At 39.2% G+C, this 24,425-nt stretch overlaps 1 protein-coding gene across 2 annotated transcripts; it reads right to left on the reverse strand.

Annotated features, from left to right (window-relative positions):
- Window positions 1–1,198: 1,198 nt before the first annotated feature.
- On the reverse strand, window positions 1,199–2,617 carry LOC110492898 (transcription factor HES-2-like). 2 transcript variants are annotated; one of them, XM_021567364.2, is made up of 3 exons: window positions 2,378–2,617; window positions 2,080–2,263; window positions 1,199–1,959 (listed from the first exon to the last, which is right to left on the reverse strand). In XM_021567364.2, the coding sequence occupies exons 1-3, from the start codon at window positions 2,600–2,602 to the stop codon at window positions 1,643–1,645; spliced, it is 726 nt and encodes a 241-aa protein (XP_021423039.2). In that variant the 5' UTR covers window positions 2,603–2,617; the 3' UTR covers window positions 1,199–1,642. The 2 variants fall into 2 exon arrangements, with proteins under 2 accessions (XP_021423039.2, XP_036801749.1); XM_036945854.1 differs by having other exon boundaries at window positions 1,199–2,263.
- Between the last annotated feature and the right edge of the window lie 21,808 nt (window positions 2,618–24,425).

Raw genomic sequence — 24,425 nt, forward strand, 5'->3', positions numbered from 1 at the left:
CTCAAATCATATTTTATTTGTCACATAGACATGTTTAGCAGATGTTATTGCGGGTGTAACAAAATGCTTGTATTCCAAGCTCTAAGAGTACAGTAATATCTAACAATTTCACAACAATACACACACATCTAAAGTAAAGGAATGGAATTAAGAATTGTTTTAATATTTGAGCAAGCAATGACATAGCAGCATAGACTAAGATATAGTAGAATAGTATAGAATACTGTATATACATATGAGGTGAGTAATGGAAAATATGTAAATATTATTAAAGTGACTAGTGTTCCATTATTAAAGTGGCCAGTGGTTTCAAGTCTATGTATATAGGGCAGCTGACTCTAAAGTGCTAAGCAGCAGCCTCTAATGTGCTGTATATAATGTGCCAGACTATATATATATATATATATATGTTGTTTAGAACTATCATCTAGATCTCATAGACTCCTGCCACTCCATGCACCTATTGCTCCTTGACTGAATTTGGTTACATTTGGTGACATTTCTCTAGCCCCATCTCTCAGCTCAGGATAGACAACTGGCAGGCTCAGGCTGTTGTGACTTTAACTTGAATAACAAATACACATTTTGTTAATACAATTTTTGGAATCTATACTGACCCCTAAAGAGACGTTGAAATACAAAGAAGAGCAATCTGGTCTCATAAACGAATGTGGCCAAAGACCGAACAATCCATCCATTGGCTTCACATCAACCAGAAGGCAAAATCATCTCCTAAATGTAGCATGTCTTTATACAGAAACATTTTCTGGAAAATATCATGTTGATGGTGCATATAAATATTGGTTATTTAGATTACAATCCATCATGGTGCTATTATGGGACTCATACTGGTGAATGTTGAAGCACTTTATCTTAGCATTACACTTCTTCATATGGGTTCACCCAAATGTTTTATTTAATTAGTTTTGTTTGAAATGCCTCTCTATATACTTTACCCCCAAACCAAACAAGCAAATGGCCTCTTTCCGAGCAAATTCACGATCAGAAGTTATGAGCAGCGCAACACCCCACAATGGGACGAATAGGGATCAACTGCTGTGCAAACAACCAAACAGTTCTAGCATTATTCCTATAGCGCCATTTCAGCAAATAAACACATGTTCAATCCAATGTTTCATGTTGTTGGAATAACGTTACCAATACTGAGAAAATACAACAAAACAGTTTATTTCTTTTTTATAATGATCTTTTATTGAAAGTGTATGATCAATGACAAAATCGTTTGTGTCATAAGACACATAAACTAAATTGTGTTCTCATCAAATAAATAATACGTTACTATAACACACAGTGTTTACAGTCTACTCCTTTGCACAGACCAAAAGTACTTAAGTCAATAGCGCAAACCTCAAACAAAATAACCCTTGGGGTTTTACAATTGTGTTGTCTACAACCCAAATCTTGGAAATCCCAAAGAGGATTGCATTTAGCCTAACAAAGATCATAGAATTTGTCTGCTCATAAAGTCTGTGCTCATCTGATTTGTCTGTGAATAAATAAATGCATTACTAGTCAAACGTGAAATAACTCCCTCATCTCTTCCAGTTAATATCTACATCTAACAGCGTTTATATATATATATATCACAAAACAATGCTCGCTAAGGGAGCGTCTGTCTAATCTACCAGGGTCTCCACATGTTAGCATTGATAGTTTGTGGCACTGGCTGGGGCCGGTTGGGAAGCGAGTTCGAGTGGTTCTCGATTCTGGAGCCAACGTTGGCTTTGAGGCTCAGTAGTCTCTGCTGAATCTGGGGGAAAGCCCTGGAGCTCTGGGCGCAACAGTTCTGACAAGCTGGGTCGACGGACGCAGACATGGCCTGCTGGATGAAGTCGTTCACCCGCTGACACGAGTCTTTGTCCAGGTTCGTTTTGGGGATCAGAGCGGTGACGCGCTGCAGGCAGGCTTTGTACCCTTCTTTGTAGCTGTCTGATGAACCTGGGGGAAAAAATAGGCGAAAGTTTAGTTTAATGATCCAATGACAAATGTGCAACATATTAATACAACACGGTACACATACACAACATGATAGAATTAGCTTTCTGAAATAATACTGACTTTTGACTGAAGATGAAGGGAGATCTCGGAGGAATCGGACGGTCATCTCCAGAATATTGGCTTTCTCAAGCTTCGAGTATGGAGCGTTGTCTTTGCCGACCAGAGGGAGGATTAGAGTCTTCAATTGACCGAGGCTGTCGTTGATGCGTGCGCGCCTTTTCTTTTCCAACAAAGGCTTTAGTGTCTGGAAGAAGCGATAAAAAGCCATTAGTAACTCGAAAAGGGTATATAGCATTGAACGAAAGCTACAGTATAGCGAGTTGAATGATAAACACATTTGACTCTTAGTTTCTCTTACCTTTCTCAGTTCGTTCGCTTCTTTCCTCTGGGCCACCGTGGACCTTGAGGGGACAAGCTGGGTAGTCTCAGGAGTGATTCTTGGAGTCATGTCTTTAGCTAGAAGTTGTGCTTTTAGGAGAGAGGCGATGTGCTCTTTGCGAGGTGGTGAGCTGCTGTGTGCTGAGCGGAGGGAGAGCGCTGTATTTATGCGAGTTTCGCGCGTCGAGGGGGGACCTCCATCCATTGTCTTGGAGTCTTGACGCAGGTGACTATGCCTTTGGGACAGCAACACATGCACTCGACTTGACCATCTGGCCTGTTGGGATATAGGGTTGACATTTGGCTTCCACAACTGGCATGTCTCACTGGTGGTATTGCATTTTGTGGTAGCTATAACTTTAAAAATGTTTAAAGTTTCATTCATTCATGTGCACCGTCTCTATCCTTGCATATAACCTAAATGCTTATATAAGACGTGGGATCCTAAACTATCCTGAAATTACATTTTAAAGCTAAAACTGTAAAGTATGATAACATCATGTTTAATAAACAGCATTAAGGTTTATTCGGTTGTATTTATTAGATAGCCTACATCTTGTTTGACACATTGTAAATAGCTTTATTTTCACAGTGGGCTACTGGAACATAATGCACTTGGGGGGAAGTCTTACAACCAAACAAGTTGTATTAATAGTACTTATAATCATGCTTCTATTCAAATGTAGATTATGGTCTAGGTTTGTTTTCTTCAGTCTTGATTCAGAGTTAGGACTCTGAATCTTATGTAGCCAGACAAACGTTCTAAAATAGTAAGCGATTCCAAAATGTTGACAAAACCGATCCCCAAGCCACGCTATGTATGGATTAACATTTGCTTGTCCTTGTCCTAATCAACATGTTTTCAATGCAGTCTATCTGAACAAGAACATTCACCTGTGGCTAAGACCCTTCTTAAATGTGTGTGTATGTGGGGGGGGGGGGGGGGGGGGGGGGGGGGCAATGCAGGGGAACCATTGATGTTTATACAATAATTAAATGTAGATTGTATGAATTATTTATGTCAAATAGCCTACATTCTGTTGATATTTCAATGCATGACAGGAAATTTATTTCCAAATACACACCGTTGTGTTAGCCTACTCAGATGGACTTTTCATGTATCACTATATGAACCAAAATGCAGAAGTTGTATTTATACATTTTGTATTTTATGTAAGTCTTTGTCAATAGAGTGCTCTCATTTGCTCTGTGCAGCTATGAGCCGCTGTTAAACTCACGCGCTCGGCACGCGCCATGGATGCGCAACAGATGGGGAGTCTGTTGCACGCCCATCCCCCACGTCTCTGCCATTGCGCTGCACTTGTACCGTGTCCCATTGCTTACCCATGTTCTTGATTTGTGCTCCCGTCACCTGTCTGCGTGTTTTTTCAAACATATTTGGCGTCAGTAGCCTATATTCCATCTGCATGATGGTGAGTGGGGGTAGGGACAGTGGTTTACAATATCATCTCTAACAGTTTTGCACCAGAATTTGAAGTTCAAAACGTCAAATTTCAAGTGTTTAAGGTTAAGTTTAGGCATTAACCCCCAATTTTTAAGGTTAGGGTTAAGTGCAGGCATTCATTCCAAATTCTTAAGGTTAGGCATTAACTCTGACAGTCAATATGTGACATAATACACCTGGTTTTGGATTGTTAAATGCTGGTGGCACTGTGTTGGCTTGTCAAATCTTCTGAACAGGCTTATGAAGGCTTCTTAACAGTCAATTGCAGCCTATATGCTACAATGTACTGTGCCAAAGTATAGGAAATTATATGTCCTATACTTTGTCCATTACTTCTAGATTACATTAAGCTACACAATTTATTAGGCTAAATGAAAATACAAAGTCTCTCCAAACAATTTATGCATTGGTTATTCAATATTGCTTTTCGAGGTGACCTTGCACCATCCATGTGCTTTGTAAATATATTTTGCATCCTTAGCTACATTTATAGTGTAAGGGAGATGGAAGTTATCATATAGGCTTACACTGTTGCAAGCTGCCCTTGCTTGTAGTCTCTTTGTGAGACAGCTAGGGCACTAGACGGTACACTGTATGGCCAGATGGAACACTGTCCTTCTCTCAGCAGACATCAAAGCTGCAGACTAAAGTTAAATCTAGACTTTGTTTCCTCTATGGTATTCACTCCTCTTTCACCCCAGCTGCCAAATTAACCCTGATTCAGATGATCATCCTACCCATGCTAGATTATGGAGACATAATTTATCGATCGGCAGGTAAGGGTGCTATATATAGGACAAAACACACATCACAACAAGATATATATATATATATATACAGTGGGGCAAAAAAGTATTTAGTCAGCCACCAATTGTGCAAGTTCTCCCACTTAAAAAGGTGAGAGAGGCCTGTCATTTTCATCATAGGTACACTTCAACTATGACAGACAAAATTAGAAAAAAAAATCCAGAAAATCACATTGTAGGATTTTTAATGAATTTATTTGCAAATTATGGTGGAAAATAAGTATTTGGTCACCTACAAAAAAGCAAAATTTCTGGCTCTCACAGACCTGTAACTTCTTTAAGAGGCTCCTCTGTCCTCCACTCATTACCTGTATTAATGGCACCTGTTTGAACTTGTTATCAGTATAAAAGACACCTGTCCACAACCTCAAACAGTCACACTCCAAACTCCACTATGGCCAAGACCAAAGAGCTGTCAAAGGACACCAGAAACAAAGACCTTCACCAGGTTGGGAAGACTGAATCTGCAATAGGTAAGCAGCTTGGTTTGAAGAAATCAACTGTGGGAGCAATTATTAGGAAATGGAAGACATACAAGACCACTGATAATCTCGCTTGATCTGGGGCTCCACGCAAGATCTCACCCCGTGCGGTCAAAATGATCACAAGAACGGTGAGCAAAAATCTCAGAACCACACAGGGGGACCTAGTGAATGACCTGCAGAAATCTGGGACCAAAGTAACAAAGCTTACCATCAGTAACACACTACGCCGGCAGGGACTCAAATCCTGCAGTGCCAGACGTGTCCCCCTGCTTAAGCCAGTACATGTCCAGGCCCGTCTGAAGTTTGCTAGAGAGCATTTGGATGATCCAGAAGAAGATTGGGAAAATGTCATATGGTCAGATGAAACCAAAATATAACTTTGTGGTAAAAACTCAACTCTTTGTGTTTGGAGGACAAAGAATGCTGAGTTGCATCCAATGAACACCATACCTACTGTGAAGCATTGGGGTGGAAACATCATGCTTTGGGGCTGTTTTTCTGCAAAGGGACCAGGACGACTGATCCGTGTAAAGGAAAGAATGAATGGGGCCATGTATTGTGAGATTTTGAGTGAAAACCTCCTTCCATCAGCAAGGGCATTGAAGATGAAACGTGGCTGGGTCTTTCAGCATGACAATGATCCCAAACACACCGCCCGGGCAACGAAGGAGTGGCTTCGTAAGAAACATTTCAAGGTCCTGGAGTGGCCTAGCCAGTCTCCAGATCTCCCCCATAGAAAATCTTTGGAGGGAGTTGAAAGTCCGTGTTGCCCAGCAACAGCCCCAAAACATCACTGCACTAGAGGAGATCTGCATGGAGGAATGGGCCAAAATACCAGCAACAGTGTGTGAAAACCTTGTGAAGACTTACAGAAAATGTTTGACCTCTGTCATTGCCAACAAAGGGTATATAACAAAGAATTGAGATAAACTTTTTTTATTGACCAAATACTTATTTTCCACCATAATTTGCAAATAAATTCATTAAAAATCCTACAATGTGATTTTCTGGATTTTTTTTCTCATTTATTCTGTCATAGTTGAAGTGTACCTGTGATGAAAATTACAGGCCTCTCATCTTTTTAAGTGGGAGAACTTTCACAATTGGTGGCTGACTAAATACTTTTTTGCCCCACTGTATACACACACACACACACACACACACACACACACACACACACACACTACCCGTCAAAAGTTTTAGAACACCTACTCATTCAAGGGTTTTTCTTTACTTTTAAAATTTTCGACATTGTAGAATAATAGTGAGTACATCAAAACTATGAAATAACACATATGGAATCATGTAGTAATCAAAAAAGTGTTAAACAAATCAAAATATATTTGAGATTCTTCAAATAGCTACCCTTTGCCTTGATGACAGCTTTGCACACTCTTGGCATTCTCTCAACCAGCTTCACCTGGAATGCTTTTCCAACAGTCTTGAAGGAGTTCCCACATATGCTGAGCACTTGTTAGCTGCTTTTCCTTCACTCTACGGTCCAACTCATTCCAAACCATCTCAGTTTGGTTGAGGTCGGGGGATTGTGGATGTATGTCATCTGATGCAACACTCCATCACTCTCCGTCTTGGTAAAATAGCCCTTACACAGCCTGGAGGTGTGTTGGGTCATTGTCATTTTGAAAAACAATTGATAGTCCCATTACGCCAAAACTAGATGGGATGGCGTATCACTGCAGAATGCTGTGGTAGCCATACTGGTTAAATGTGCCTTGAATTAAAAATAAATCACAGAAAGTGTCACCAGCAAAGCACCCCCACACCATTACACCACCTCCTCCATGCTTTACGGTGGGAAATACACATGCAGAGATAATCCGTTCACCCACACCGCGTATCACAAAGACTTGGCGGTTGGAACCAAAAATCTCCAATTTGGACTCCAGACCAAAGGACAAATGTCCACTGGTCTAATGTCCATTGCACGTGTTTCTTGGCCCAAGCAAGTCTCTTCTTCCTATTGGTGTCCTTTAGTAGTTTTTTTTCCCAGCTATTTGACCATGACGGCCTGATTCACACAGTCTTCTCTGTTCTCTTCTCTGTGTCTGTTACTTGAACTCTGTGAAGCATTTATTTGGGCTGAAGTTTGAGGCTGGTAACTCTAATGAACTGATCCTCTGCAGCAGAGGTAACTCTGGGTCTTCCATTCCTATGGCAGTCCTCATGAGAACCAGTTTCATCATAGCGCTTGATGGTATTTGCGACTGCACTTGAAGAAACTTTCAAAGTTCTTGAAATATTCCGTATTGACTGAACTTGATGTCTTAAAGTAACGATGAACTGTCATTTATCTCTGCTTGTTTCAGCTGTTCTTGCCATTATATGGACTTGGTTTCTTCTGTATACCCCCCCCCCCCCCCCCCCCCCCCATACCTTGTCACAACACAACTGACTGGCTCAAATGCATTAAGAAGGAAAGAAATTCCAAAAATTAACTTTAAACAAGGCACACCTGCTAATTGAAATGCATTCCAAGTGACTACCTCATGAAGCTGGTTAAGAGAGTGCCAAGACTGTGCAAAGCTGTCATCAAGGTAAAGGGTGGCTATTTGAAGAATCTCAAATATAAAATATATTTTGATTTGTTTAACAATTTTTTGGTTACTACATGATTCCATGTGTTATTTCATAGTTTTGATGTACTCACTATTATTCTACAATGTAGAAAATCATACAAATAAAGAAAAGCCTTGAATGAGTAGATGTTCTAAAACTTTTGACGTGTAGTGAACATATATTTATTTTTTAATCCCAGCCCCCGTAGGCCATCATGGTAAATAAGAATGTGATCTTAACTAACTTGCCTAGTTAAATAAAGGTTCAGTTAAAAAAATAGCCAGAAATGGATAGGCCTACGCATTTTTTTTGCACTCGCCCTTTTACCCAAATGAACTGCCGTGAAGTCCAGTTTAGGAACAGGGCTTTCGATATCAAACACAAAATCCTGGAGGGCTTTCTGTTAGGGCCCCCTTTGTCCATAATTTGGCGTGGGTACCCCATCTGTGCAAGCTGAATGGACAGTGATCCTTTGTTGGGGAATACCTCAAAATGTGGAGGAAATTATCATGTTTTTGTTGACCACTGTATCGGAGATGCTGTGCATCATGGATGCGCTGTATGAGGGGTGACACAGCAGTTATTGAACAGACAGACAAGTGTTCCTTTTAGCTGGGATAATGTCTGTGTGCATCAGGATATAGGCTACATGAGACATCCATGTTCGTTAACGTGATGTAGGCTAGTGCATCTATTTCAGTATGGCAGTACTCAGTGCAATAAACCAAACCTTTTCCAGTTAAGAGCATCAAATGACTATTTTGCACATTGAAGATCGAAACTATTTAATTTAACCATATTCAATATTTATGAAATTTGCATATTTTCATTATCTAATTCACGTCAATGTGGTACAAGTTTACACAATGAAAATATTATAATTATTGTTCTATTGGTCTATTATGTTGTAAATAAGATCATGCTATGCATCATAAATGGTGAGAATCTGGGTTTGAACGGGTTCGCAGACGCAGTGCACCCCCTCATTGAACTCGTTATGAAAACGGCATGAGACTGACACGAGCCAACCTTTCAAGACAGATGGGGGTCAAGTGAAAATTCAGTGAAGCATAAAATGGAACATCAAGCTTCTATTTGGGGTAGACTAGCCTTGTTGGAACAGTTATTTGAATATTATAAGAATGCCATGGATTTGCCATCATGAAATGTAAATATTTCAATATTAAATGGATCCAGATGTTAAATATGTATAGGCCTACATCAAAACTGTATTTGCTAGCATAAATGAACTATAGTGGTATGATGGATTCATTGTTGTCCATAACGGATATTGATTGCCTTTCTAGTGGCATATAGAGTCATAGGCTACCCTCCCTATAGGTCTTTAACAGAACGATGGAGTACTTATCTATATCCAACACCCTCGTGATGACCAGCCAATGAGTACTGTTACATGCACACAATAATGATTTACAAGCTTTACATGCTTTAAAGCATGCTTTACAAGAATGATACATTCCCTAATAATCCTGTTTACGTACACATCTGAAGCCGGGCTACCTGATGGCACTCTGGTAAGTGCAGAAAACTTCAAAATGAACAGCGGCCATGTTACTTTTGGGAAGCATATTTGATTCTGAGATAGGACATATAACGTTTTAATGTGAAAACTACTTCTAAGACACATACATTCAGTTGATCTGCAATTACTTCACTCGCCCTAAAGAGGGAGGCTCACTCGGCTGGTGCTGGCACATGCGCAGATTAAATATATTGCTGAAACGCCCAGTAAGGTGTTTACATACCCTAATAATTCTAAAGATTGCTCAGAAAACCAGATGTTTTAATCGGCATATGCTTACTCCGATTTTGACCGTACGCCGATTCAGATAAGTAGAGTAAGGTGTTAACATGACGTTTGCGTAATCTGCCTACTGATACTCAACACGGGGGCCCCTCAGGGCTGCATGCTTAGTCCCCTCCTGTACTCCTTGTTAACCCACGACTGCGTAGCCAAACACCATCAATAAGTTTGCTGATGGCACAACAGTGGTAGGTCTGATCACCGACAATGATGAGACAACAAATAGGAAGGAGGTCAGAGACCTGGTGGTGTGGTGCCAGGACAACAACCTCTCCCTGAATGTGATCAAGTCTAGGGAGCTGATTGTGGACTGCAGGAAAAGGAGCACCGAGCACGCCCCCATTCTCATCGAAGGGGCTGTAGTAGAGCAGGTTGAGCTTCAAGTTCCTTGGTGTCCACATCACCAACAAACTAACATGGACCAAGCACACCAAGACAGTCGTGAAGAGGGCATGACAAAACCTATTCCTCAGCAGACTGAAAATATTTGGCATGGGTCCTTAGATCCTCAAAAGGTTCTACAGCTGCAACATCAAGAGCATGGTTGCATCACTGCCTGGTATGGCGACTGCTCATCCTCTGACCGCAAGGCACTACAGAGGGTAGTGCCTATGGCCGAGTACATCACTGGGGCCAAGCTTCCTGCCATCCAGGATCTCTATACCAGGCGATGTCAGAGGAAGGCCCTAAAAATTGTCAAAGACTCTCTGCTACCACACAGCAAGCGATACCGGAGTGCCAAGTCTAGGTCCAGCTTCTACCCCGAATCCATAAGGCTACTGAACATCTAATTAAATGGCTACCCAAACTATCTGCATTCCCCCCCTTTGACGCTGCTGCTACTATCTGTTATTATCATCTATGCATAAGTCACTTTAATAACTCTACCTACATGTACATATTACCTCAATTACCTCGATTAACCGGTGCCCCCACACATTGACTCTGTACCTGTATCCCCTGCATATAGCCTCGCTATTATTTTATTGCTGCTCTTTAATTATTTGTGACTTTTCTTCCTTTTTTTCTTAAAATTTCATTTTTGGTTAAGGGCTTGAAAGTAAGTATTTCACTGTAAGGTCTACTACACCTGTTGTATTCAGCATTTCACTGTAAGGTCTACTACACCTGTTGTATTCAGCATTTCACTGTAAGGTCTACTACACCTGTTGTATTCAGCATTTCACTGTAAGGTTGTATTTACCTATTCTATTCGGCGCATGTGACAAATAACATTTGATTTAGGTTGAGAAGTGAGTTTCACAAATCCCCATATGATACCTTCATCCCCCATCTCACTCAACAGCAACCACAGCATTGAGCTATGTGCAAATGCAGATCCGGGTCACATTACTAAAGGACATCAAACTGCTTGCTTAATGAGTACAGCTTTCTCCTGATTCGGCTCTTAACGAGGCTCAAAATCCTGACTTCTGGCTTGCAAACACGTGACTTCCCTCCTAAAGAGTGACCCTATCTCTCCACCAAAAAGCCAGCCTTTCGGGAGTGCAAGTGGGGACACTTCAGGCTATGGAGTGAGTTTCACAGATCCTAATCTACTACATTTAGTTCTGTCTGACCATCCTGTTTCTTTTGATCATGAAAAACTCCCCAGACCCTGCCCTTGACAAGCACTCATAACATAATGCAGCCACCACCATGATTGAAAATATGCAGGGTGTTAGTGATAGGATTTGCCTCAAACCTAGGCCAAAAAGTGAATTCCTTTGGCGTTCTTTTTCTTCAGTAACAGTTTTACAAACAGGATGCATGTTTTGGAATGTTGTTGTTTTTTCAGTACAGGCCTCCTTTTTACTCACACCAGTTTTGTGTAGTGACCAAGACATTTTTCTCCCATCTAAGCCATTGAACGGTTTCCTTCCTCTGGTAGCTCAGTTAGGAAGGACATCTGGATATGTGTAAGGTCTGGGTGGTATGATACACCATCCAATGCTTAATTATTAACTTGACTGTGCTCAAAGGGTATTCAGTGGGTTTGTGTTCATTTCGTCAACAATAACTATGATGAAAAATACTTTGCAATTACCTATTTTTCCTGACAAAAACTATGACGATAACGAGATGCCCTGGGGAAAAAAACGATAACTATTACAAATGACTTTACATTTTAGTAGAAAATATGAGTCGAGACTAATGGAATTTTTTTTGACATGAAGCTCCTTTTCATCTGTTTTGTCCAATCCTAAACATGCAGGATATTTCATGCAATTTGCTTGATCTGATCTGCCCGGCTCTCCCACATAGTTTCCAGGCGGTCACTTCAGTCACTCGTCCGTCCGTCTTTTTAATTGATGCGAAGCCAGGACACTTGACTTGTAACTAACCTCAACTAGAAACAATGTTTACTCTTACTTTCATGTAGGCTATTTTCCATTGATCACATTATAAGCTCAATTTTCCCATGTGTTCTGTTATTCATTCATCTGTGTTGCTGCTCTCGTACCGCCGTTTTCCTATGGGAAAAACCAATGCTATTTGTTGAATATTACACTGAAGAAATTATTTGAATTTACTTCATTCAAATGTGTACATCGGTTCCACATGAATGAAACATGTTGGCTAAACAGTTTACTTATTTTCTTTTTGTCAAGCCAATATAATTTGTTCAAGTAAATGCACTGTAATGGAATACAATCCATTTAACATGATTTGGTAAAGCACATTTTATTTGAATTAAATGTGTAGCTTCAAATGCATTTTATCATGTTCCCTAAACCTGATCACAACTTGATAATTAACATTTTATTGTTGATTTTACTCATAATCATGTAGAACTTTGTCCATACTTTATATTATAGACAAGGTTCTACATAATTATTCGTGGAAGCACAAGATGAAGTGCTGCCATTTTCTACCTTAGTGTTTGTATTTACAAAAATAAGGAAATAAAAAGCATATGCTAAAGATGTGTAACCAAGGAGCAAGAGACCATTTGCATCAGTGACTAAGAAGACATAAGGCATGTGTTTCAAAAATTACTGTTTTTGTAATAGTTCAGCTTTTTGGAATGACAAATGTCCATTCACTGACATTCAGTGTTCAATGAATTGCACAGGTCTAAATCACATTAATGTAGGCTATACAGTGGCAAGAAAAAGTATGTGAACCCTTTGGAATTACCTGGATTTCTGCATAAATTGGTCATCAAATTTGATCTGATCTTCATCTAAGTCACAACAATAGACAAATACAGTGTGCTTATTAAACGAATAACACACAAACAATCATATGTTTTCATGGGAAAAGTATAAGTATTTAATAACTGTTTGGCTCTCTTTTGGCAGCAATAACCTCAACCAAACTTTTTCTTTTGTTGCGGATCAGACCTATACAACGGTCAGAAGGAATTTTGGACCATTCCTCTTTACAAAACTGTTTCAGTTCAACAATATTCTTAGGATGTCTGGTGTGAACCGCTCTCTTGAGGTCATGCCACAGCATCTCAATCAGGTTAAGGTCAGGACTCTGTGTGGGACATTCCAGTAGGCATATTTTCTTCTGTTGAAGCCATTCTGTTGTTGATTTACCTGTGTGTTTTGGGTCGTTGTCCTGTTGCAACACCCAACTTCTGTTGAGTTTCAATTGGCGGACAGATAGCCTTACATTCTTCTGCAAAATGTCTTGATAAACTTGGGAATACATTTTTCCATCGATGATCGCAAGCTGTCCAGGCCCTGAAGCAGCAAAACAGCCCCAATGCTCCACGATGCTCCCTCCACCATACTTTACAGTTGGGATGAGGTTTTGATGTTGGTGTGCTGTGCCTTTTTTTCTCCACACATAGTGTTGTGCATTCTTTCCAAACAACTCAACTTTAGTTGAATCTGTCCACAGAATATTTTGCCAGTAGCACTGTGGAACATCCAGGTGCTCTTTTGCGAATTTCAGACATGCAGCAATGTTTTTTTTTGGACAGCAGTGGCTTTTTCTGTGGTGTCCTCCCATGAACACCATTCTTGTTAAGTGTTTTATGTATCGTTGTCATGCCCTGACCTTGGTATTCTTTGTTTTCTTTATTATTTCGGTTAGGTCAGGGTGTGACATGGGTGATGTATGTGTTTTTTGTTCCTGTCTAGGGGTTTTGTATGTCTATGGGTGTTTACTAGTCTAGGTGTTATGTATGTCTATGGTTGCCTAGATTGGTTCTCAATTAGAGGCAGCTGTTTATCGTTGTCTCTGATTGGGAACCATATTTAGGCAGCCATATTCCTTGTGTATTTTGTGGGTTATTGTCTAAGGTTAGTTGCCTGTGTCTGCACTTGTTTATATATATATATATATATATATATATATATATATATAGAGTCACGTTTGTTTTGTATAGTTTGTTTAGTGTTTCTTTGTTAATAAATAGAAGAATGTATTCACATCACGCTGCGCCTTGGTCTCCTCCATTCAACGACCGTGACAATCGTAGACTCGTCAACAGAGATGTTTGCATGTAACAGAGATTTACGTAAGTCTTTAGCTGACTTTAGCTTTCTTTAAAAATATTTATTAATGAGACATATGCATTTTGATTTAGTAAATGTTCCATTTCATCTTACAGTGGTTTAAAAAAGTCAAACTCCTATAGGTCCAGGTGCAGAAGAAATGAAGTACCAAACTTCGTTACTGTTAAATGTTTTAGTGGTGAAGCATTGACAGAAGTCTCCCCTATCATTCTAGGCATCATAATGGTTCAAATGTATTTCAGGCCAACTTGAATGGTCACTGTCAAGAAATTGTTGATACATGGCACTGCAAACCTAAGAGTATATGTGTTAGTCTGTGTAGCCTCTAGGAAAGACAATGGTCAAAAAACAAAGTTCAAATGGACTGAGACATGGAATGTTTTTCTCTTTATAGGGAAAAATTGAGTAGTTGTATTATAAATGATCAGTATTGTGGAATCCTTTAAACCCAAACAACCATAAAGTAATTAATCCTCTGTAAATCTGGGTACTTTACAATATAACTGCATTGCTTTGATCAAAATGTATAGTCCTCTGGATCTGTACAAACTAGTTCCTCTTTATACATAATTATCAGAGTTTCATTAGATTGTAGAAATGACAATACTGTAGTTTAGTGAAATGCTTTTTACACTAATTATCAGATGATAAATCTCAATCAAGTACATTTTATATAGCATTTAAGTAAATTACACCCTAAACAAGCCAGATCTGGTGTGTACAATGTTACACTGCCCTTTGTGGTGCATCATATATTTACCATCTGTTTTTGTGAGTGCAATGTCAATCAGAATATGCCTCTGGAGGTGTTTGAGCTTGCAACAAGAAACTGGTATAAGAATGTATAAATCAGCTTGCCAAGCATAAACCAACGTCATTTTCATGAAGCGTCTGTCACTTAGAAGCGCAAACATAAAGTAACATTTTTACACTGTAGCGAAGGACTCGAGTCAATACGACCAGGTGACGCGTCTCCTGGCCACAAAGCTTCCGCATCATTTCGAGTCCACAGGGGAACAACAAAGCGACACGTGACTAATGTATTACTGTATAGACATGTTTATTTAATAACAAAATAAAACATATTTTATCAACTGCAATGCTGAATAAAATATGATACGAGAGTGGGTGACACTGTAATATCTCTTTTGTAGACTGATCAAATCATAATTTGTCTAAATATTTTTTGTTTTGGATTGTGCCATGAAAAAACAATAAACGAATTCGAGTGACCTCCTGAAACAACGATTCCTAATTGAACTGACTGTAGTCTAACTGATCGGAGGTTCTTCAGAAATCTATGGTCAGTGTAGGTGAGGACAATTTTAAAACTCCAATTTAACTCGTTCGTATCTATTCTACAGTTGTCCATAGACTAAATGTATCTGAATTGAATGATTGAGCACCAAATGAAGGGTCGTATTGTCTACGTAATGAATGTCACGAGAACTGCACGAGCCGGGTAACTCGGGCACCAGTTGGTTGCGCAAGTGTGTTTTTGACGCACACAATAACCTACAAGATAAATGTAACAAACCCAGAAGACTGTCTCAGTATTTTTTTTTACATTTAGCCTTTTTGACAACTTTATATTCTTTGTAGTTTGTAGGCCACCGAACTACCTGAAAACATTGCATGCGTAGCATTCATTCTAACGAGACTTAGAAAAACAAGTCAAAAGGTTGTATTGTGGATTCATGCATAATATGTTTGGCTTACATGTCACCATCAAGTCAAATAACGTTCACTTCTAAATCATGTAATAGTATAGGCCAAGGCACCCTTTAGTCCCCAAGCGTGGACAGATTGTAAACGCGTATGAACTTCATCAATGACATGAAATGTAAATACCCAAGCCAAAATCCAAGCTAAAAAGGTACACATCTGGTGCCTCAACTTGAGTTTTCCCTTAAACCATGTCGAATGGCTCTATGGCGTCACATTCGACTCAAACTGTATTCCTAATTTCCTTCAACAGCAGTCTCTCTGACGCACCAGCCTGTATCAGACAGGAGATCACGGTAGTCTGCATTATTCTAGGTAGTAATAACTACAATTTTACTCGTATGGCCTTTTTATAGCCTATGCTTCTATAACTGAAATTAAAGAGATCATGCAGTATTTCATATTTCAATCCTATGTATTGGACATTGTCTTTCGGTATACAGAATTACAAGTGGGCTAAGCTGCAATCAGACATAGTCAATGTTATTGGACAGACGGCTCGATGGCGCGTTTTTTGAATGCACGATTTCATATGTGCATTGAAGGGTCTTCATTGTGCGGCCCCTGTAGATATGGGGGGCACGAGAACGACACGAGCCTGAGGAACAAAAGGACAGATGGCCCTCCGGTCCATCTAATGAATTATGGAGAATTTGAAGGAAATTGGACCATCAAATAGTTCATGAAGGGTGAAGTATCTTTCTATTTGATAATGTTGCATTATATTGTTATATTAGACCTATAGGCTACTGAAACTAAATACAATGCTCAATGCTATGGGTATCCAACGATATGATCATATTAATGATCGCCATCACATCTTTAAAAGAAGGTCTACCTTATAACATTATTTTACTGAAAATAGTGTGAGAAGGAAATAACTCATTTTGTAAAATAATCCATCGATATGTATGTTTAACATTAATGTTATATATGTTTAACATGAAACAAATCATAAAACATGTTTTATGTTTTGATATGGTAATATGCATACGGTTAGGCTATATTCCAGATATTAACCTTTGATGCTGAGGGCTTAGTCAAGCCTTAGAAGGCGTGGACCAATCGCCTCCGCCCACAAAGCGCACCCTAGCTACACTGGTTCACCAGCCTCGTGCGCTAAAAGGGCGCTCAATACAATCAACTGTTCCAGCCATCCACGCGCAAAGCCACGCTCCTGCTCCATCGAAGCTCCATCAAAGCAAGGAGGCCGATTTCTGGTATGTAATCATCAATAATATCAGAAATAGTATTATCAGAACATGCTGTCTGTTTTGGGAAAGACTAACACGCTTTCCTTGAACGAATGTGTGAACTGTTTATTATTTGGAGCACTCTCGAATTGGCAGAGCAGGTCCATTATGTTGCACCATATAAACATTAATGTCATTAGCATTTATCAGTACATTTGTAAATGCATTAAAGTAGTATCGTAATCATATTGGTATGAAAGTAGCCTATTGTATCGATACAATGTAATCTTGTGCTTGTGCATGATTAAGTAACACGCATATCGAGAGCGTTTAATGTTACTCTATTGAATGTAGAAGGTCTGTTCTATAATATCTGTTGTTATTAGTCATATTCCTATTGTTCACTCATGTCAAAATGTCATTATGTCAAGTTAGTGTTAATTCAATCATGGATAAAGTGCTGTTGTTAATGGCATTCGTGAATTGTAAATGGAGGACAAGTGTGTGAGGAAAGTTCGACCATGTAAATTCTCACCAGCAACTCACGGATGACTGCATTGCTGTGGTGTGGCAGAGGAATGGTAAGTTGGTGGTCAGTAAGAAAGAATGTGTTGTCTCAAGGTTATATGGATGTTGGAATTGCTTGTATCTACAGTAAATGGGTTACATCTGTCTGCTAAGGTAACATGACACCCAATTGTAGTTCAATCCATGCAGTGTCAATAAGTGCATTTTGAATTACATAGTTAGCCTTAAGCTACTGACCATACTATAAAGTGTTTAAGTCAAACAGTGGTTTTGTCTTTAACACACGTGGCAAATACATAAAAGCAATGTGGTATCTCAATAAACAGCTCAGATACTTTTGCTTTATGAAATGGTAATATGTCAAAGACATGCATTATTAGTACAAAAAAAATGAGGAAATAAGAGTTAGGTCTACAAGGAGTTTACAACACATTATGCAGATTATTTTAATTGGAAGTTGAGATTGCATTAAGATGCAATTAATATACATGTATATATATTTATATTATATATTTATATTTGATCTGTAAAAAATCTGCATGAATCATTTACTCACTAACTGTTTTTAAATAATTGGAAAACTGTCAGAATCTCAGTCATTTATAAACCCCATAGTTATTTGGAAAAGTGGTTAATCAAATGTTTCATTAAAGCGGCACTCATATAGTTTTAACCATGTTTTTAGGCTACATGGTGTTTGTTTAAATGTACTTTGTTTACAACATTGGAGTAAAACAAGCGTATATTTTGGGTTCTGATGATTGAACTAAGCTCATGAGGCATTTATAAGTAATATTTTTCAAAAAATCAATAGGTAGGCATACATATCATTTATTCACAAGTCCACAAATGGATGTAGCAACAGCAGATTGCCCCTTTATGGATCTTCAAGTGAATTGACTAGTCTTTATGAATATATAATATGCCATTTAGCAAACGATTTTATTCAAAGCGGGTTACAGTCATGCGGTCCCGGGAATCAAACCTGCCATCCTGGCATAGCACCAACCTAAACCAACTGAGCTACAGAGGACCACATGAATGTAGATTACAGTGTTACCTTGTCCTTTTAAACCCCATATAGAGAACAAAAACCCATTGTTTCTGGTTGACTAATTCCACTGGGCACACTGGTTGAATCAATGTTGTTTACTTACGGGTCATTTCAATAAAATTACCTTGAACCAATGTGAAATAGACGTTGGATTGACGTCTGCGCCCAGTATACCTGTTAGATATACACAGTTAGGTATTGCTTCACAACGTGTGTGTGTACGCGTCTGTATGTCAAGAGAGAATTCACCATTAAAGTATTCAAGAGGATCAAACCGGACGACCAAATAAAGTGATCTCTTGCCGTTTGTGTCTTATTCAATTGTGACAATTTCACATGATGTAGCTACTCCTCTAAACTGATACGCACATACATGCTGAAATATTAAAGTTTTTGTGTCTGGTCTGGTTATTTATGTATAGTACGCTATGGATTGGGGTTATAAATGCGGCATTTGTAGATTGCAGAAAAGTATGGTGTTGGGATGCATATAAATCCTATTTGTCAATTATCTAAGAACATTTAGTTGTGATTTGCTTGAGAACATATTTACATTAGATTATTTTATATGTGAAAATTCCAATTGGTCAAGGTATCGGTTTCCTGAGAATAAATCTCTCCTTAGAGACTAGATGATGACGCACAGGACTGTGCCAAAAGACATGTAAAACGGTAGGCGTCTTGGAGGTGGGATAATAATGAGCGTCACAAAGGTAAAAAAAAAGTGTTGAAAAAGTGTTGAAAATGGAACCATAAAAAACGACAATAAACACCCAAATTAACTCTGAATAAAAAATAAATAAGAGCACGTGGTGGCCGTTTTATTTGTATTTGATTTCAAAATCGAATTTAAAAGCCATTTATTTGTAGTTTGATTTCAAAATCGAATTTAAGGTGCTATATGAGAAGCTCTTGATTTAAGAAGCGAATCATTGAATAGTCCTCCAACTGCACGCGTGCTGTTTGCTCAACCGAGGTTAATTGATGGCACGCGCCACCCCGCTGAACATTTGGACAGATGGGCCAACCTCTCTCTGCGGAGGCTGTGTGGAGGCACTGCCATTAGTAAAGGAATTTGGTAACTGCAGTAGACCTACACTGGAAAATGTATTTAATAACATGTTTATATTTAGCCATAAAATGTAAATACTGTTTTCATTTTAATGTAAAACACAAACATACAATATAGGCCTAGGCCTAATTGCAGGGTATAATATGCAGGGATTTGTTGCTCATGTTATTGTTGTCATTGTTTTTAATTCGAGTCAATTTGGTTATTTTTGTAATTTTGTTTTATTTGATCTGTCTTATAGATTTAGCTATTTCCACCCATCATTTTGGTTTAAATTGCCATTAAAATCTATTTGTAATATCCTACATTGTTAATTTTCACAATTTTCAATAGGTTACTAAAATGTTGAAAACAAATAGGCCTATATTGGAAACCAAAACGTCACTGAAGTTCCCCAGGGAGAAGCAGCGTTCCTGATTTGAATGTTCCCGCGCAGGCAAGCAGCAGATGGCCATAACAACGGGCCTTCAGTTTGGCTCTGAATGGAATTGCAACCAATTTGAATAACTGTCACACGTCAGACGCGTGCAAGGAATACCCCCGCGTTCCCAGACGTCGTCGTCAACGTTCACATTGAAAATCCGTTAGAAAGCCTGTTCCAATTCAATCGGGATTTCCAAACATTTGGGGTAATAGGGGCGTTTAAAATGACCATGGAAACAAATACCCATAAAAGACTAGTCTAGCGCTATAGTGCTTAATTTCTCTATATAGCCTTATTACTCGAAATGTTTGTGCTATAAATGGTAGACTATATACAGCAGCTGTTCTCTACAAAAATAAAATAAAGCATATAGGTTTAGGTCTCTTTTTATAGCCTATGTGTTCTAGACATTTTAGACTAATAATTACGATTGCGCAAAACATATCAATTTATTTCTGCTAATAAAACTATTGTTCCTTATTTGTGCCATCAATTAATTGTCAGTCTCTCATGGGGTTTTAACGGTCCAATGCAGCTTTTTAATTTTTTTTTTATCTCAATATCAAATCGTTTCTGGGTAACAAGAGGCTACCTTGCCGAGTTTGTTTTCAATTAAAAATATAAAAAAATTAACAAAAATAGCTACTTAACAAAGAGCAATTTCTCAAGCAATAATTTTGCTATGACTGTCAGGGATTGGTCTGAGTGGGAAAGGGAAACTGAAAAGTAGCTGTTATTAGCAGAGAGGTTTGTAACTCTTTCTTATTGGTCTATTAACTCATTTACAGCCTCCATCCAACAGGCGGAAACTTCAGGCAGTATTTTCAAACAGCTCTTACACTAAAAGGGCATTATCCTCATTTTCACAATCTCACAGTATTATTCCAAACTCGTAGTGTGGAAATATATAGAAAACACGGGAAATCACGTTTTTGACCGCACTGGGCATTTAATAGGCACCTCCTCTTAGCAAGCAACCGCATGGTGTCTATAACAATTGGGTTTATGGCAACAGATTGTCCCATGAGGTACGAGTGAAGCACGGGGCTCAACCCATAGAGACCCAAACAACAGAGTGTGCTTGAGCAGAAAGTGATAAACCAGATAACATGAGAAGTAAAATAGACATGTATGCGTGCTTATGACGCAGCAACAATGCTCATATTTATGTGCTTAAACCCGTTTGTTAAATCATCTTAAGCGCTGGAATTCCATTAAAGTCCATTACATGATTCTTGCAAGTCTAACTAAACAAAACGAATAGAATATGATTCAAGTCTCTGAAAGAATATCATATATAGCCTACAAATATTATATTAGGCTATAAAAATGTTAGGAACTATAAGACCTCAATAATGCTTTTGGGGTAAAGAGCAGCCTAACATACAAGTCTCACTTAAAGGTCCAATGCAGCCGTTTTATATTAATATCAAATCATTTTGGGGTAACAGTTAAGTACTTTACTGTAATAGATTTCCATTAAAATCGTTAAAAAAAATGGCTTTTTGGCAAGAAAACATCTCTCAAGCAAGAATTTTGATAGGGCTAAGACTGAGTGGGGGGGTGGAAACGGAAAACTAACTGTTATTGGCAGAGAGGTTTGGAACTCTTTGTTATTGGTCTTATTAGCCAATTTCCCCCATGGTGATGTCACCATGGAAACCCTAAACTCATGCAAGCCTGCTGAATTTGAATTTGTTCTTACGAATTTGTTCTTAACTGACTTGTCTAGTTAAATAAAGGTCAAATAAAATTGTATTTTCAACCAGCAACTATCAGGAAATAACACTGATCACATTTTTTCTCCCTTTTACACTTCTAACACAGTTTCCTCAGCTGTTGTACAATATGATATAAAACACAGGAACATCATTTTGACTGCATTGGGGCTTTAAGGCTATATCTTATTCACAGATTGTTGTTTTATCCCATATTGATGCATACCCAGCTAGGTTGCTTGTGTGAGTTGTGGTCCAACATATGATGATTTCCTGTCACCCTCTGGTGATGAAACATATTGCAATTTATCACAGTCAACCATGGAGAGGCATATGCACAGGTATACATGCTATGGAGAATCAAATAAATATATATATATATATATATATACAAACATACATACATACATACATACATACACACACACACAGTGGGGCAAAAAAGTATTTAGTCAGCCACCAATTGTACAAGTACTCCCACTTAAAAAGATGAGAGGCCTGTAATTTTCATCATAGGCACACTTCAACTATGTCAGCCAAAATGAGAGAAAAACAATCCAGAAAATCACATTGTAGGATTTTTAATGAATTTATTTGAAAATTATGGTGGAAAATAAGTATTTGGTCAATAACAAAAGTTTCTCAATACTTTGTTATATACCCTTTGTTGGCAATGACAGAGGTCAAACGTTTTCTGTAAGTCTTCACAAGGTTTTCACACACTGTTGCTGATATTTTGGCCCATTCCTCCATGCAGATCTCCTCTAGAGCAGTGATGTTTTGGGGCTGTTGCTGGGAAACATGGACTTTCAACTCCCTCCAAAGATTTTCTATGGGGTTGAGATCTGGAGACTGGCTAGGCCACTCCAGAACTTGTATAATTGGTGGCTGACTAAATACTTTTTTGCCCCATTGTATATATATATATATTTGTGAGATGCGCCGAATACAACAGCTGTAAACTTGGCTGTGAAATGCTTACTTACAAGCGTTTTCCTAACAAAGCAGAGTTAAAAGGAATAAAAAACCCCACACAAAGTTTCAGAATTGGTCGGGAGCCTGTAAAACAGCCGCTATCCACTGCAGCGCCATCTCCTTATATTGAAAAGGCCTACAAATGCATGAGACAACGCACGACTCTCCCACGTGTTGCTCCACCCCTACTTCCAATAAATATTATTGCAGGGTCCCTTTACATGATGCAAGTCATACATTTTGTTTCTGGACTACATCAACAATAAGATATGGTTTTTGATTTGAGCAAAAATGATTTAAAACGTTTTCTGATATAGCACGGGCTACCTGGCCTACTGGCTAATGTGTGTCCCCTGATGCAAACCTCTAATTATATTGGGTAATCCTAAGTCTATCTCGTATGTAAAAGGATTTCGGAATTAAAATATACATAGGACTAACTGCTTTGAAAGACATTACAACCCCTTAAAAGCAGTGGTGTGTAATGATGGATGTCAAGGGAAGCCAGGCGTCCCCAAAAAATTGACCAAGAAAATCAGAAAATTATCACATTTTCGTTTCTCTGTTTCATAATTGTCAAAAGTATGTGGACACCCCTTCAAATTAGTGGATTTGGCTATTTCAGCCACACCCATTGCTGACAGGTGTATAAATTCGAACAAACGCAGCCATGCAATCTCTATACACAAAAATTGGAGCTCAGTGACTTTCAACGTGGCACCGTCATAGGATGTCACCTTTCCAACAAGTATGTTTGTAAAATTTCTGGCCTGCTAGATCTGCCCCAGTCAACTGTAAGTTCTGTTATTGTGAAGTGGTAACGTCTTGGAGCAACAACGGCTCAGCAGGGAAGTGGTAGGCTACATGTAACAGTGCAGCTTCCGTCTCTCTCCTTGTCCCTACCTGGGCTCGAACCAGGGACCCTCTGCACACATCAACAACTGACACCCACGAAGCATCGTTACCCATCGCTTCACAAAAGCCGCTGTCCTTGCAGAGCAAGGGGAAAAACTACTTCAAGGTCTCAGAGCGAGTGACGTCACTGATTGAAACGCTATTAGCACGCACCACCGCTAACTAGCTAGCCATTTCACACCGGTTACACTCACCCCCCTTTTGACTTCCTCCTTTTCCGCATCAACCAGTGATCTGGGTCACGGCACCAATGTAACAGTATAGCTTCTGTCCCTCTCCTTGTCCCTACCTGGGCTCGAACCAGGGACCCTCTGCACACATCAACAACTGACACCCACGAAGCATCATTACCCATCGCTCCACAAAAGCTGCGGCCCTTGCAGAGCAAAGGAAACAACTACTTCAAGGTCTCAGAGCGAGTGATGTCACCAATTGAAATGCTATTAGCGTGCACCCGGCTAACTAGCTAGCCATTTCACATTGGTTTCACACACACAAGATCATAGAACAGGACCGCCGAGTGCTGAAGTGCATAGCGCGTAAACATCGTCCTCGGTTGCAACACTCACTAGCGAGTTCCAAACTGCCTCTGGAAGCAACATAAGCACAATGACTGTTTGTCAGGAGTTTCATGAAATTAGTTTCCATGGCTGAGCAGCTGGACACAAGCCTAAGATCACCATGCGCAATGCCAAGCATCGGCTGGAGTGGTGTAAAGTTTGCCGCCATTGGACTCTGGAGCAGTGGAAACGCGTTCTCTAGAGTGATGAATCACGCTTCACCATCTGCCA

This window comes from Oncorhynchus mykiss, chromosome 16 (assembly GCF_013265735.2).
Source record: "Oncorhynchus mykiss isolate Arlee chromosome 16, USDA_OmykA_1.1, whole genome shotgun sequence".
NCBI lineage: Eukaryota > Metazoa > Chordata > Actinopteri > Salmoniformes > Salmonidae > Oncorhynchus > Oncorhynchus mykiss.